We start from the raw sequence: 17,402 nt of genomic DNA, 5'->3' as shown, positions 1-17,402 counted from the left end.
CGCTGGCAACCTGAAGGGTTGCGCTACACACCCCTTGAATCTGGTATTTTAGTCGCCTCTTACGACAGGTATACCTACCGCGGGTATATTCTGACCCCCTTACCCGCTGGGGTATTAATAACATCATAGAACCTTGCTGTGTAGCACTAAGTGATGTACAAGTCAATTCTAGATTAAAGTTTGCCAAAATAACAACAGATGAAGTTATTAATATTCTGAAAGAGTTCAAATATAAAATAGGCGGCAGAAAACTTTTATCTGATGGAGTACTTAAAGACTGTATATCGTATACAGGATATTTCTACGCACAAATAATCAATAACAGCCTAGAAGAGGGTCTTGTACTAGAAAAGTGGAAAACGTCAACGGTGATGCCAGTGGAAAAAGTTAAAAAGACAGTAAAACCTGAAGAACTTAGACCCATAAACACCCTGCCTAGTGATTGTAAAATACTTGAAGCTTATATTAATAACCACTTAACGAAATACCTTGAAGATAATAATATACTAGCCCACCAACAGTCAGGCTTTAGAAAGAAACATTCATGTGAGACAGCTCTTAATTTGGTGATACATGACTGGAAAGAAGAGTTAAATAATAAAAAAGTGGTTGTTTCAGTCTTCCTTGACCTCAAACGAGCTTTTGAAACAGTGGATAGGGAGATCTTAATCAAAAAAATGCAACGTATTGGTATAACTGGTATAGAACTTGACTGGTTTCGCAGCTATTTGAAGCAGAGGAGACAGAAAACGGTTATAAATACCGTGATGTCTGATGAATTGGAAGTACCCATAGGGTTACCACAAGGCTCAGTTTTGGCACCGATACTGTTCTTAATTTATATTTATTTATTTATTTATTTGTTAGTCTACAAATTTTACAACTAATCAGACTAAATATGAATGAATGAATGAATATAAATGCGGATTACAGTGTAAAATTAACAAGCATACATACTGAGCAAAATTATATTATAAAATATGTATATATATACATATATTATTGAATCCGTTGTCGGGATGGACTGTGATGCCGAGCAACGGAATTGATTATCAGTGCTGTCGGAATGGACGTGATTTCGAGCAGCTGATGTATATTTAAAACACAATAGTAGGGCTGCGATGTGTGGGAGGTTGGAAAGGACTTGATTCCAAGCCACCCGCCCAAAGTAATTATTGATTATTAGTGCTGTCGGAATGGACGTATTTCCAGCAGCTGATGTATATTTAACACACAATGAGTAGGGCTGTGATGTGTGGGAGGTTGGAAAGGACGTGATTCCAAGCCACCCGCCCAAAGTATTTATTGATTATTAGTGTTGTCGGAATGGACGTGATTTCGAGCAGCTGATGTATATTTAACACACAATAAGTAGGGCTGCAATGTGTGGGAGGTTGGAAAGGACGTGATTTCAAGCCACCCGCCCAAAGTAACTGGAGCAGGTAACAGATTTAGTTTAACATGTGATTTTGAAACAGTTATGAGTTCAAGGCAGTGAGTATATATTTTTTTATACTGTAGTGTGTCGCAAGTATCAATATTATTACAGTGATTATTGAAATCTTGACACAACACTACGAAGAGGTTCATGCATTTGAAAATTCGATCTACATGTATTTAAATATAGCGGTTGGAAATACCGAGAGGGCCTAAAATGGACATTAAACATCACCTCGCCAAGCAGAAATGGACTGTTTATCATCCCCCTTAATAGTTTTACCATAAATAAAACGCCAAGCATTTCCCTACGGCTCTGTAGTAAAGGCAGCTGTAAAAGTTTTAACCGGCTGCAATAGGGCGGTAGGTTCCTTGATGGATCCCAGGGCAAATGATTTAAAGCAAAGAGCAAAAATTGCTTCTGGACCGATTCCAACTTTTCGCTATGAACCTGATAACGCGGGTTCCAGATAATGGAAGCATATTCCAATATAGGTCTTACTAACGATAAAAAAAAAAGAGTTTTAGTCCTTTTTACGAAAGCCAAAGTGCCTCTAGCCCCATTCACACACGATTCGATATGTAATTTGAAGTCCAGTTTAGGGTCCATTATAACGCCAAGATCAGTAAAGTTTGTGACTTGCTTAATGATATAATCGCCTATCATGTACTGATAGGTTTTAAAAGATTTCCTCGTAAAGCACATAAACTTTCACTTCGGTAAATTTAGTGACATGACGTTCACGTCACACCACTCAACCAGGTTATTCAGATCCGATTGAAGAAGTGCCCTATCTTCAGGTGAGCGAATGGGCATAACCAGTTTGACATCGTCAGCGTACATCAGCGGTATGCAGCGCTTCAAAACATTTGGGAGGTCATTAATGAAGAGCAGAAACAACACTGGACCAAGGTGACTGCCCTGTGGAACTCCAGAAGATACATTGATGAATTCAGACAAGCAATTGTTAAACACAACGGTTTGCTTTCTACCTATCAAGTACGAAGAGACCCAAGAGAGAAGCCGTGATGGAAAGCCCAATCTATCGAGTTTTAGTAGGAGTAAGGAATGGGAAACTTTATCAAACGCCTTACTGAAATCAGTGTAAATGACATCAACTTCGCAGTTTGTCCTTAAGCTATTGGATACGAGGGTTGTGAACTCCAGCAAGTTAGACACAATGGACTTACCCCTGCAAAAGCCCTGTTGTGAAAGGTCCACTGCCGAAGATACTGCAAAAGCCAGTTGATTTGTGACAACTGATTCAAATAGTTTTGGAATAGCACAAAGTTTGGCTATTCCTCTATAGTTTGTGACACAAGATCTACTCCCACTTTTATAAAGTGGTATTATAAACGACTCCTTCCACTTCTTAGGGAATATCCCTTGCCTCAAAGAGGCATTAAATAAGCAAGTAAGGGGTTGACAAAGAAATTGAGCGCAAGTTCTCAGCACAACAGATGGTATTTCATCAGGTCCACTGGAGTAGGACATTTTCAGACTTTCCAGATGCCTTAGTACCTCATCTGTATGAATATATGGGATACCTACTGAGTTAAGCGAAGGTAACATGTATTGATAGACCACCGGAGGGGAGTCAGGGATAGTCGAGTAATTGGATTTAAAAAAGTCAGCAAACATATTTGCAATATCGGAGTCAATACTAGAAATCCGATCGTCATACCTCATTACAGAAGGAAACCCTTTAATTTTTCTTTTGGAGTTAACGAAGGAATAAAATATTTTTGGATTGGAAGAAATCCGATGCTTAATCTTCATCAGATAATTCTTATAGCATCTTATCTATAGCCTGTTGTACTTGAGGCGCAAGATGGAGTATGCAGCATAGTCACTATTAGAGCCAGATAATTTGAAACGCTTGAAGAAGCGTGTTTTTTTGTTTTTTAGATAATTAAGTTCTCTAGAGCTCCAAGCAGTAGCTGGAGATGCTTCAATATCTCCGTCGTACTCAGGCCACTTTATTTTAGAGACTTCGTCGATTAGTAAAGACCAATTGGCCTTTCTAAACAGAAACCGGTGCGAAGACGCATTCGGATCGGTAGTGTTCCGCACCGGTAAGCTAAGACAATCCAGGTAAATTGAAAGTGCTGGATGATAAACATCCTCAAGCAATACCACTGGATCACATCGAGTAACAGAACAATTCGATGTGTCGTCTGAAAAAATCAAATCAAGATATTTGCCGAATTTAATATGAATTCTGTTAAGTTGATAAAGACCCATGTCGGCAAGGTCATTTAAAAACTCGTAGAATACAACATTACAAGCAGTGGGAACTAGCATTCCGTCAATAAAATTCCACGACACAAAGGGCAGATTAAAATCGCCAGCCACTAAGACAGAAACAACAGACCTTGACATAGCAAATATAAATTTCAATAGGGAAGAATGTATTAAGTATACAGAAATATCTGACTGGGGCGGAATATAGGACGCAACAAAATATTTATAAGTAGATAAAAGTTTAACTCGCACGCAGAGGATTTCAACATCAGAAGAATCATCGAAGTACACTTCTTCAGCAGAGAACCTGGTATGTACGGCGATTAACACGCCTCCACCAACTCTGTTTCGTCGGTCTTTTCTAAAGATCTCATAAGAATCTGCTAATATCTCAGAGTTAAACACAGTTAGTTTCAACCATGTCTCAGTAAAAACCAAAACGTTATAACAGAGTTATGAGTGATAATAGACGTTGAGGCCATTATGAAAGGTGTCAGATATAGTTAACGCTATTGAAGGTTGTGAAATTAAACTATTCGCTGATGATGCATTAATAATGATTAGTGAGAATAATATTAATTCTGCACTTTCTAAAATACAACATAATCTGAATAACCTGTATAAATGGTTGTGCGGAAATAGACTGAAACTTAATATAAATAAAACGAAATGTATGATAATAACAAGGAGGAACGTTAATGAGGATATAATTGGTTTAAAAATAAATGATGAAAGCATACAAAAAGTTGACAGTATAAAATATTTGGGAATTATAATTGATAACAAACTCAAGTTTGAAGAACATATAAACTACACAGTTCAGAAAGTTGCGAAAAAAATTGGGGTTATGCAGAGAACATCCAAAAATATTCAAAAAAAAAGTACAAAATAATTATATATAAGTCCATTATAGAACCACAATTTGTAAACTGCCCATCTATTCTATTCATTGTGTCAGACAAAGAAATAGATAAACTTCAAAAGATGCAAAACAGATGTATGAGATTTATTCTTAAAAAACCTAGAGATACTCGTACGGCTGATATGCTGAGAAGTTTAACTGGTTAAGTGTCAAGTAAAATATTTTTTTTCACGCTATGAAGTTTATATTTAATATTAAAAGTGAAAATGTACCTGAATATCTAAGTAAAAACGTAGTATTAGTTAAGCAAACACATAACATTAATACAAGGAATAAACATAATTTCAAACTGCCTTCCCCTGCAAACATCGACTACCGAAACTACCAATACAATCATAAAAATTTCTAACTCACTAACACCAATGAAAAGAAAGTAATAAGCATTTGGTAAACTTTTAGTAGCCATCCATTATAATTACCAATTTACAATTGAGGTATGTTTTCAGTAATTTTTAGGAATCTTCCAGGTATTTTACTGGATTTTTCTTCAATTTATACTGTGAGCTGTGAATAAGAAGTTTTAGGTAAAGTTTCGGTACCTTTCCATAATAAATAAGACAAATAATAGGTATCACAAACTCGTACTTGTAAAATACTTGAAAATTACAAGAATATTTGGAAACTATATGAAAAACGATCAATTTGTCTATCAAAAATTTTCATTCACTTGTGAAGAATAATACAGATTGTTTAACGTGGACTAATTAAAGAGGTATGTATAGTGTTCAAGTAATTTAATAATGCAGCTTTTATCTTAAAATTTGGCACTGTGTTTACTTGGAAGTTACTCAATCCGTATAAATTTTTTTTAAAATGGGCGGTTTTTTGAAGAAGCTTTTCATTAGATTTTGGTAGCTATGTATTGTGAGCGTTAAAAGTTAAATTAAATAACTTTGATTAGAGGTAGAGAAATGCTCAATGCACTAAACATTTAAAGCACTGTGTTGTGTGGGGAGATCGACGAGGTGGAGTTAAATATTTTACAACACTTCCCCTAGCGAACATCGACGAATTAGACAAAATAGAAACGGACCTACAAAAGCCTGATTTTGAGAATGCAATGGTACTGAAATTTTGTGAAATAGTTAAATAATGTATAAGATTTTAATTAATAATTCCAAATAGCTTACATTCATACTAAAGCAAAAAGGAGCGTCTTCATCGCTGGACGACGTTTTTAGGCAATTAAAAAAGATAATAAGTTCATAAATACAATTGGGATGGTCGCTGTACAAAGTTGGTGTTAAACAGCCTTAAGCTTTTTAATGAGATTTTTTTCAGTAAGTTTAACATTATTTAGAAGGAATTTACACACATGAGATTTTACAAGTTTTCAATAAGATGGCTAGACCTAAACTTTTTTCCGAATTAAAAAAAATCTTGTCAGTATTGAACACCAGCATTCAAAAGAGAAACTTAAAACTTTTTGGCTTTTAGTCAATAGGGTTGTATGAAAGAAAGGTTACTATCTAATAACTTTAAATACAAATACAAATACAAGTCAATAATAAGTAATAGTAATAGTAAAACTTTATTCGTTTAAGCCACTTACATATATAAGATTCACTTGCATGTTTGAACGTATGTAACTCACCTTTTATACCACTTGCTAACTTTTTAAATTTTAAATTTATAATTTACCTTTTTTAAATTTAGTTTTAATTATAATTATTGTTAAATAAAGAATGAATTAATAATATTAATATATTATATTGATTAATAACTTTTGATAGAAAATTGACTTTACTGGTATTTAATTTAGAATATGGAATTATTCAGGGCTGTCATGGAATCTATAGTGTTAACTACTTTGTACTCTTTACTTTAATTTTTAAAATAATTTTAATTGAGTTTTCGTGTTAACTTAAAATTTTGAATAACTTCAAAAAAAGGAAATTCTAATTAGTTGGAAAATATCTAAACTCAAAAATAAACAAAAATAAATTTTTATACTTAAAATCAAAATAAAAGATTTTTTAAATATCAACTTGAATGTTGATATATTGGCGATCCTACCAACGATTCTGCGCAAATATTTTATTTCATTAATGACTGTAATGATTACGAAAATTTCCATTCGCTAATTTTTAATTAAAATACATTTATTATCTGAAACTATATCTGTCCGTGCTTGTATATATAATACCTCGTGCTTGTGATAAATGATTTTTTGAACAAAAAATTTCGCAATTTTAAAGTAACTACTCTGTCATTTTTACAACGACTTAAATAGTTGTGCGAAACAGACTAAACGAACAGCTATCAGTTTGTTTACTTAAAATCCAATTTGGAAATACATTCGGCATCAACAAAAAATTATGAATTTAGTGATTATAATACGAAGCTATAATTAACTTTAAAAGTATTTCGTTTTGAAAGTGCTTAAAACATTTACTATTGTGAAAATAAGTGAAAGTCCATAGACATTCGTAGATGGACTGTGTGGAAACACCCGAAAACGGAAATCAAATTTTAGCAGATTTGATTTACAAAATAGTTTAACCAATTGTTAAAACTTTTAAAGAAACAATAAAAAATTAAAAAGTAAAATCATAGTACCATAATTGTAAATCGCACATCGATTTAAAAAAAAAATGAAACTTAAATATACTTCAATTAATAAACAATATTTTGTGCAAATTGCATATAACAGTCGCTGTAAATTCTATATACGAAACAAAAACAAAAAATAAGTGCGGACAATCAAACAAAAACATAAAGTACTTATAGCAGAAATTTACTAGTAGACATGCTATAAATTTTATGCAACATAAATAAAAATAAAATTTTTCTACGAATCGTTAATTAATAAAGAACTCTAAAAAACAACATACTACGCTTAAAACAATGTTTAAGTTTTCCACTTCACTACAACAAGAGCTATTACAACAATTTTACGCAAAATACACACAAGAACGGATTTAAAGTATAAGACATCACGATGAAAATGATGAAATTTATAAAGAAAACAACAAAGCCATTGCATAAACAGCAACAGCAATGAATTTAATTGTTATCACGTCCAAAAAACGCCATTTATTCCCTCAAAATCTCTACAATCATCAATCAAATACTTATTAATTTTAATATTTTTTTACTAATTTAATTTTATGTAAGTATAATTTTTATTTTAATATCATATTACAAATTTTCCAATTATAATTTAAATTAAAATTTTAAACCTTTTAAACTTTCAAATTTATTTTAAGATTATTTTTATATTTTAACAATTTTAATATAAATTATTTAAATTTACTTATTTTTTATATAAAATTAAATATTTTATTTAAATTGTTAACTCCCTTTCCAAAAAAAATCTTAAATATTTTCTTATTTTCAAATTTTTCATTTAAATTTCTTTTCATATGGTTCTACGTTCACCAATACGAACTCGTAATTTTACAAATTCAGAAAATCAAAATATCAACCATACAAATAACATCATGACTCACAATACAACTCAAAATTCTAACATTATACAACACAAAACAACATCTCTAAAACAACACAAAATACTTCAACACAAGATAACTTTACAAATTTTCCTTCTACTAAATCTATTAAATTACCACAATTTTGGCAAGATTGTCCTGATGCCTGGTTTTTGCTTGTTGAAGGACAATTTGAAATTAACAATATCAATGATGATAATTTAAAATTTCAAAATGTTCTAATTACTCTTCAACGAGATACTATATCTAAAATTTTAGATGTTATTAACCTTCCTCCTCTTTTTAATAAATATGATACAATCAAAAAAATTCTATGTGAAAGATTTTCTCTTAGCGAAGAAAAACGATTAGAACAATTATTTTCAAAAACTGAACTTGGTGATCGTTCACCATCTGAATTATTCAGATTTATGAAATCACTTATAGGTTCTGACTCCATAGTTAGCCAAGAATTACTCTTTAAATTGTGGATTCGTAAATTACCACAAGAAATACAAATTCATTTGACTTCCAATAATAATCAAAACAGAAATGAAATTATTATTTTAGCTGACAAACTTTTTGATTTAATCAATAAACCTCATTCTTCCAAATCTCCTGTAGTCTCAAGTATAAATAATAATATTTTAGAACAATGCGTTAAAAATTTAACTGAATTAACCCGGCTATTTTTGAAAATTTAAATAAAATTTCTAATGATATTAATCAATTACAAATCCGTTCAAGATCTAAAGATAGAAATAGATCTAAATCTCGAAATTTTTCAGGATCAAGAAATTTTTCAAACAATCGTAATTTTAATTCACAAACAACAATTTGTTGGTATCACAAAAAATTTAAGAATAACGCTCTTAAATGTATACCCCCATGCAATTTTAATCAAAATCATAATTCAAATTGCGAACAAAATTTAAACTGAAACGATCCATTGACGGTGACGGATAATGGAACTATTATTAAACCTACTCGTCGCCTATTCATATTTGATAAATTCAATAAACTTAATTTTCTTATCGATACCGGTGCAGTTGTATCAGTTATTCCCTTTTCTAAATTTAAAATTTATAAAAGAAATTCGGATCTTACTTTGACTGCAGCAAACGGTTCTTCAATTGAAACTTTCGGTACAAAACTACTTAAAATTGATTTAGGTTTAAGAAGAGATTTTGAATTTCCATTCATTATTGCGAACATTGATACACCCATTTTAGGAGCAAATTTTTTAGAAAAATTCGGAATTATTGTCAATATTAAAAATAAAGAAATAATGGATTCTACCACAAAAATTAAAGTTGCTGGATCTTCTGGATTTTCTGATATTTTCTCACTCAAAATTCCTATTGTCGAAAATAAGTTTTCAAAATTACTTAATGAATTTCCATCTATTACCTGTGAACCAGATTATACTAAAAAAGTTAAACACCATACGGTTCACAGGATAGAAACAAAAGGTATTTTACCATTTTCGAAACCCAGACGTCTTGATCCAATCAAACTTAAAATTGCTAAAACTGAATTTGAATTTTTAGTTAAAACTGGTATATGCAGACTCTCAAATTCTCCTATTGCATCTCCACTTCATCTCGTTCCTAAAAAAGAACCAAATGATTGTAGACCTTGCGGAGACTATCGAAGACTTAATTTTATTACTACACCAGATCGGTATCCTTTACCACATATTCACGATTTAACAATTGATTTAAAAAACAATTTTTTTCCAAAATTGATTTTGTGCGTGCTTACCACCAAATTCCAATGGCAGAAGAAGACATTCATAAAACTGCAATAACTACCCCTTTTGGAATGTTTGAATTCGTAAGAATGCCTTTCGGTTTACGAAACAGTGCTCAAACTTTCCAACGCTTTATTAATGAAGTATTTTCTGATTTCGATTTTGTATTTACATACATTGATAACATTCTTATTGCCAGTGATAATGAAGATCAACATATAAATCATTTAAAATCAGTTTTCAAAAGACTTGAAGAATATAATTTAAATATCAAACCTTCAAAATGTACTCTCGGTGTAAATAAATTAAATTTTTTAAGTTACGAAATTTCAGGCGAAGGTATTAAACCATCTTTAGATAGAATTGAAATCATAACAAATTTTGAAAAACCAATTTCTATAAATAAATTACAAAAATTTTTAGGTATGATAAATTACTATCACAGATATATTAAAATGTTAGCAACAGAACTTAGTCCTCTGCATGAAATGTTAACACATGCAATTAAAAACAAAGTCAAACAATTAAATTGGACAAATGAAACCACAACAGCTTTCGAAAATGTTAAAAAACTTTTTGCTAAAAATACTTTACTTACACATTTCGACAAAAATTGCACTTTATCATTAGCAGTAGATGCATCAAATGTTGCTATTGGAGCAGTTCTTCAACAAACTAGCAATAATATACTAGAACCCTTAGCTTATTTTTCAAGAAAATTAACTTCAACAGAAACTAAATATTCAACATTTGATCGTGAACTTTTGGCAATTTATAATTCAATTAAACATTTTAAACATTTTCTTGAAGGTAGAACTTTTACAATTTATACTGATCATAAACCTTTAATTCATGTTCTAAATTCTAAAGTAGATAGATCTCCTCGTCAACTACGTCATCTTGAATATATAGCTCAATTTACAAATGATATTCAATATATACGTGGAAAAGACAACATAGTTGCCGACACACTTTCCCGTATTCCAGAAATAAATACAATTTCAACTCAAGATATTAATTTAGAAACTTTATATAAAGAACAGCAAACTGATACATTTTTACAAAAAACCATTTCTGATCAAAATTCTAAAAATAATTTAAAAGAAATCTATATTCCAGTTATTAATTTAAATATATGGTGTGATGTTTCTCTACAACCTTTTCGACCTTATGTTCCACATTCTATGAGAAGAATTATATTTGACAAAATTCACTCATTATCTCATCCAAGTATAAGAACAACTAGAAAATTAATTCAAAATAAATATTATTGGCCTAACATGCGTAAAGAGATTAACGATTGGACTTCATCTTGCATCAATTGTCAAAAATCCAAAATTTCAAGACATACTAAATCTCCTATCCAAAAAATTCAAATACCATCAGGCCGTTTTGAACATATTCATATGGATATTGTTGGACCTCTTCCAGTTTCAAATGGAAATTGTTATATTTTAACAATTATTGACAGATTTTCACGTTGGCCTGAAGCTTATCCGCTTAAAGATATTTCAACAAATGCTATAGTAAAAACTTTTATTCAAAATTATATACCACGATTTGGTATACCATTAAATATTACAGTAGATCAAGGTTCACAATTCACCTCAAAATTTTTTACAGAATTAACTAAACTTTTAGGTTCTCATAAAATTCATACATCTCCTTACCATCCCCAAGCAGATGGCATGATAGAGAGATTTCATCGAACTTTAAAAGCAGCAATTATAGCATCAAACGACTCGGTTCATTGGTCTGACATTTTACCATTCATTCTACTTGGTTTACGAACTTCTATTAAAGAAGATTTAAAATGTTCATCTGCTGAACTTGTTTATGGCCAAACACTTAGAATACCTGGTGAATTAATTATTTCAAATAGTAATAAAGAACATGATTTTTCTAATGACGCTCTTCATAAAATAAGAGAATATTTTTCGCTTGTTCGTTCTAAAGTTTTTCATCATAACAAAGAAAATTTTTTCGTTCCTAAACAATTAGAAAATTGTGAGTATGTTTTTGTTAAAGTTCTTCGTAAATCTAATTTAGAATCACCTTATGAAGGACCTTTTAAAGTTATCTCTAAGAAACATAAAACATTTACAATTCAATACAAAAATACTATTAAAAATATTTCAATTGATTTACTTAAACCAGCAAACATACTTATTAACACTAATTTAAATACAAATACATTAAACAACAAAAAAAGGTTACATTTAATATTAATTAATAATTTGTTTGTTTCAAATTTTCTTGGAGGGGGAGTAAATATAGTGTTAACTACTTTGTACTCTTTACTTTAATTTTTAAAATAATTTTAATTGAGTTTTCGTGTTAACTTAAAAATTTGAATAACTTCAAAAAAAGAAAATTCTAATTAGTTGGAAAATATCTAAAATCAAAAATAAACAAAAATAAATTTTTATACTTAAAATCAAAATAAAAGATTTTTTAAATATCAACTTGAATGTTGATATAGAATCCAAGTCGGTTTTGCGTTTTATCGGAATTGCAAACCAATATTGATTTAAATTGGTGTCATAAAACCGTATTGGTTTTGCTGTTTTCGAATGTAAATAAAAGCGATGTCCGAATCAGCTGTTTTGCAGTGTTATCGGTGCACCGGCAATTTAGACGTTAATTTTTTTTGGAAAATTTTTATGAAATAAATTGTTTTGTGCATCTAAATAGAAATAAACAAATTTATTGACATCAAAATGTCAGCACTTGTAGCATTTATGTCATTGGAAGAAGAAAGTTGCGAGAAGGTCAAAAGGAAAATTTTGAGGGATCGCAGCAATCCATTTGAGTTGCCAGAGACAGCGTAATTAAATTTCTTAATGCGGGTTTCTAAATATTTATAGTCTATTTGCAGTTGCATTGAATACTATCGCATAAACAAAGAGGCTTTCCGAATGGTATTGGACACCATTGAAGGACGCTTAACTTGCTCGAAAGTTCTGCCAGTGCTGCAACTTACAGCTACTTTACGATTTTTAACTGAAGGATCCTATCAAATATCAGCTGGCAAGGATTCTAGCATGAGTGTAGGAAGAAACACGGTGTCAACGATTTTAGATGATGTGCTTCGTGAAGCCCTTGCCAATATCTGTATGTTTCTGCATGAATTCAATCAAAATACTGTTTTGCATTGAATTTTTATGCTTTCCCCTATTAACAATGAAAATATATGTAAATTTACCTTTATTTACTTACATTTTTAGAAAATGATCAAATGCGAAAGAAAAACATCTATGGAAAAATTAAATCCATTGAAATCCAACAGCATTTAACTGATTGGTTTGTTTCCGATAGCAAAACCAATATTATCGGATTCTGTGACACCTAAAACCGACACTAAATCCAATTCGAACATTAAACCAATAACATTGGATTTCATGAGACCAAAGTAATTTTTTTGTCGGTTTTAATTCCGATTCCGACACCAATTGGATTCCATGACAGCCCTGATTAGCTAGTAAGTCACTGGACATGAAAACATCGATAATTAGGCTATAATTTTGGAAATATTTACCGAGAACTTACAAAGAAACTATTTGAAGATTACCGGATAACTAACGGTATTTTAAGCTGTATTTCCACGTACGCTACAAGGAAGTTTTTTATAAAATACCAATATATTTTACGTAGTTTCAAGACAAATTAGCCATAAGCTACGAGAATTTGCCTAGAAAACTACCAGTACAATTCACTGTGTTTATGAGATATTTACCAAAAAAACTAGAGGGAAATGATCTAAGAAATACAAGTAAACTACTAGAAATCATAAAGTAAACCACCGGGATAATTTACTGTAGTTATTGGTTATTTACCAAAAAAGTATGTGTACATATTGAGGAAAATACCAGGAAACTAACGGTATTTATGGCCATATATATACCTAAAATAGTTGATAAAATCATGGAAAATACTTTTATTTTCTTACGTAGGCTACCAAAAACGTGCCCATTAATGTACGGGTTTTGTATTAGTACAATACGTGGAAATTTCAAACAAATTACTGGTATATTCCAGTTTTGCTATATGCTATTGTACTTATATAAATTCACATGTACGAGAGGTATATAGGACAATTCTATCCCGACGCCAATTCTGTTTAACTGAAGAACTCTCTGGTAAATTATCCGATAATTACCGAGTAAATATCAGTAGTATGTTTGCAGGGTTATTCAGAACTGAAATAGATCAGCAAAATATTTTTTATAAAGGTCTAAAAAGTTTCAATAAACTGCCTATAGATATAAAAAGTTGTAATGAAATCGTAGCTTTTAAAGCAAAACTTTATGAATATTGTAAAACCTTAGCAATAAGATAGTAAATTGTAATATAATTTAATTTATGAATTAGGCTCTTTTGCCTAATAAGTAAATGAAATGAAATGTTAATCCAACATATCTATAATTCTGCCATTAGGACGGTAAAATTTGAATGCCTTAAGGTATGTTCTTTTTCATCCCTGGGTCGCCCGCGAACATGTTTTGGGTAAAAAAGTGTGACAGCGGTGTTCCTAGGCAACAAAAAGAACGCAACGCGTACTCCCAACCATTTTTTCACTGCGATATTGCAGCGTATTTTATCGATTCTACAAATATTCAAGCCTCCAAATGGTTGTGTGTGTGACATGCTAATTTTTTCATATACTTACATCAGGATCATCCCAGGTAATTTTACGTGGTGCCTCTGAAGGGTGTAAATTTCGATTACGACCCATCAGCTCATCCAGCATTTGACGTGCTGCGTCTACCATGATGAATTATTAACAGAGTGAAGAGTTCAACTCCGGCCTTCTGATATATGTATGTATATTATAATGCGACGTTGTAGCGCACGCAATTTCAGCACCAACGTTTTTGTGCCTTGAATTTATGGATTCCGCAATATTTTACTGAACTTTTATTCTGATATTAGTTTTTTTATAATAATTCGCTAGAACTAAAATATTTTCAACTTTTTCAGCATTGTATCCGAAAAAGCACGATGACAGAAGAAAATGAAGGCGAAAAGCATTGCCAGGCGAAAACATTGAAATGCAGGGTTACATTTGCACCATTTATTTATTTTGACTGTGTTTTACGAGACGGTGGCGACCCAAATTTTTGTCAAAAATTATCAAAGGTGGTATCAAAAGACACATTATTTAGACCTCCTTTTTTAGAATCCGAAAGCGAAAAATTTTTATTTCTGTGTAAAAGATATAAGCAAAAAAAATCGATTCAAAGTTTCATGTGGTTGTTGTTTTTTGCCAGATTTGTTGTACACACACTATAGGGTTCATTATTATGTGTCTACTTTGAATTTATATACTTAAAATTTATAAAATTATTTTTATCATGTACACTTTTGATCATGAAAATTTTTGTATTCAAAATATACAATTTTTGATTAATTAAAAATTGGACTTTAATAATTTAAATAAAATAAAAGTTTTTCTATTATAATTATACTAGTTAATTATATTAGTTAATTACAATGCAGAAAGGTGTTCTGGGCGCATTTTTTTTATTATTGATCTCCAAACTGGTGTTGAACATACCCAGGGTTATTTTTTTAAATCACAGCCGAAGACAGCCAACGCAGCAAGGTGTTCTGTGCAAAAAAAACTATGGATCAAGCGCCATATTTTGAACCGTCTCGGGGTCATTTTACGGTTTTTTGTAAATAACGAGACTCGGCCGTCCTTTGACAATTCTTGATAAAAATTAGGTGGTACACCGTCTTGTAAAACGTTACCATACCTATTTCTTAGAATATAGACGCGGCAGGTATGCCTGTCGTAAGAGCAGACTAAACTATTCAAGGGGTTGCGTAGCGCACCCTTTAAAGAGGCGGCCAGCGCAATTTATAGCTTCAACCGAATCGTCAACCTCACCTACCCGTGGCAAATCCTGTTCCTTAGCAGCCGATTCTCTGGCGACCCCAAGCTCCTCATCACCCTCCAGGGTCCCGAGACGGTCGGGCTAGTACCTTAATGGCGCTTGTTACCGGATCGGATCTATATCCGGCAAAGGACCACCAACATCGATAACACTCCCCATAACCTTCGGGGAGTGTCCGTAGCGCTTCAGCAACAGCAATAATAACAGGAAGTATCTTATTCGAGTTAACGCCTACCGATCTAGCGGGTGACGAAACGAGATCCACAAAAGCAATGGTTCGATGTGACAAAAAAATCGTTCGCATGACAGGTGGAATATAAGCAGGCACTAGTATCGCAGCGTGCCCGCAAACGAGTATCTCATATGGAGATCGTCGGAGCTTATCCCGCTCACTAGATAGGGTTGCCACATCATCTGCAAATAAAGTACAGAAATATTTTATTTCGTGCAAGAGCCATTATAAAAGAGACGATGAGCTGGGGCCCCAGCGGGTTAGGGGGCTTTGAATATACCCGCGGTAGGTATGCCTGTCGTAAGAGGCGACTAAAATACCAAATTTTTCTAACGGTTTGTGTAGCACAAGACTTTCAAAGGGATGCCAGCGCAATATATAGGTTCTCCAACCCAATTGTCAAACTCAATTACCCGTGGCGAATCCTGTTTCATTAACAGCCGAATATCTGGTGACCCCGAACTCCTGATGCATTTAGGTGGGAGGGCGGGATGGCCTAGAAGGTTACATGTGGTCATACCAAATCGTTCTTGGTCCGGCTAGTACCTTTATGGTGCCTGTTACCGGAACGTACCGAATCTGCGTCCGGCAAAGGACCACCAACATCGATAACACTCCTTAAGTCCTTCATTATCGCTATAACAAAAACAAAAAGACTATGAGCAGGTTCCCATAAACGCCAAGAACAGCTTTCAGATTGGTGAGTACCTAAAAAGCATATGATTACCAGCGCACGCTTTCAAATGTTGGTGGACTTATCAATCGATGCTTTTTTTGATATCTGGTACTACAACAACCACATATAATCGGATCGTTTGCGTCGTCGCAGATTTGTTCATCTACCCGCTCAGCATTTAGGTGATTCAATTTTGAATTCCCCTACATATCAATACAATTTGATTTCCCTTTCTGACTAAATACTGAGTTAAAGAAATAATCAAATATGAATACTCTTGATCAAAAACCGAAAATCATTTTTCGATCACTTTTTGGAATCATTTTTGAAGTCCTTTGATGATTAAATTTTAATATTTCAAAAAGAATAATCAAATATGCTTACCTTTCGATGAACAAAAACTGAATATAGTTTTTCAATCACATTTTGGAATCATATTTGAATCAAATGTGTTTACTTTAGGTGATCAAAAATTTATAATCATTTTTCATTCAGCTTTCAGAATATTTTCTGACTATATTTGCTGACTGAATAATGAATTTTATACTTTTTTTTTTTTTTTGAGTTTGGGATTTGTTGGCCAGAGAACTTGTCTCCACACGCCAGGTATTTCCTCTTAGATAAATTATTCAGATTAAATGATTTAATGGTTTACTCCAAGTACGATAAATTTTAAGTTTTTCAACTGTTTTATTAATTTTTTGTCATGTCGATTCCCTCACTATCCGCCATTTTGTTCTCAACCGCATGAATTGCGTCCTTTTAGAACACGCGGTTGAGCTGTGGGGAAACGAACTTGACGCGAC

General features: G+C 32.1%; 1 protein-coding gene across 3 annotated transcripts in view; it reads right to left on the bottom strand.

The window, feature by feature from the left end:
• The window catches only part of LOC137248694 (luc7-like protein 3), a 28,767-nt gene extending 13,959 nt beyond the window's left edge, over positions 1 to 14,808 (bottom strand). For all 3 annotated transcript variants that reach the window (XM_067779609.1, XM_067779610.1, XM_067779608.1), the window contains exon 1: positions 14,458 to 14,808. In XM_067779609.1, coding sequence (XP_067635710.1) covers positions 14,458 to 14,559 — 102 coding nt within the window. In that variant the 5' untranslated portion in view covers positions 14,560 to 14,808. The remainder of the gene's footprint in view (positions 1 to 14,457) is intronic.
• Positions 14,809 to 17,402: the final 2,594 nt, after the last annotated feature.

This window comes from Eurosta solidaginis, chromosome 4 (assembly GCF_040869045.1).
Source record: "Eurosta solidaginis isolate ZX-2024a chromosome 4, ASM4086904v1, whole genome shotgun sequence".
NCBI classification, from domain to species: Eukaryota; Metazoa; Arthropoda; class Insecta; order Diptera; family Tephritidae; genus Eurosta; species Eurosta solidaginis.
Note: the sequence above shows the minus strand (reverse complement) of the source record. Positions and strands in the feature narration are given on the sequence as shown.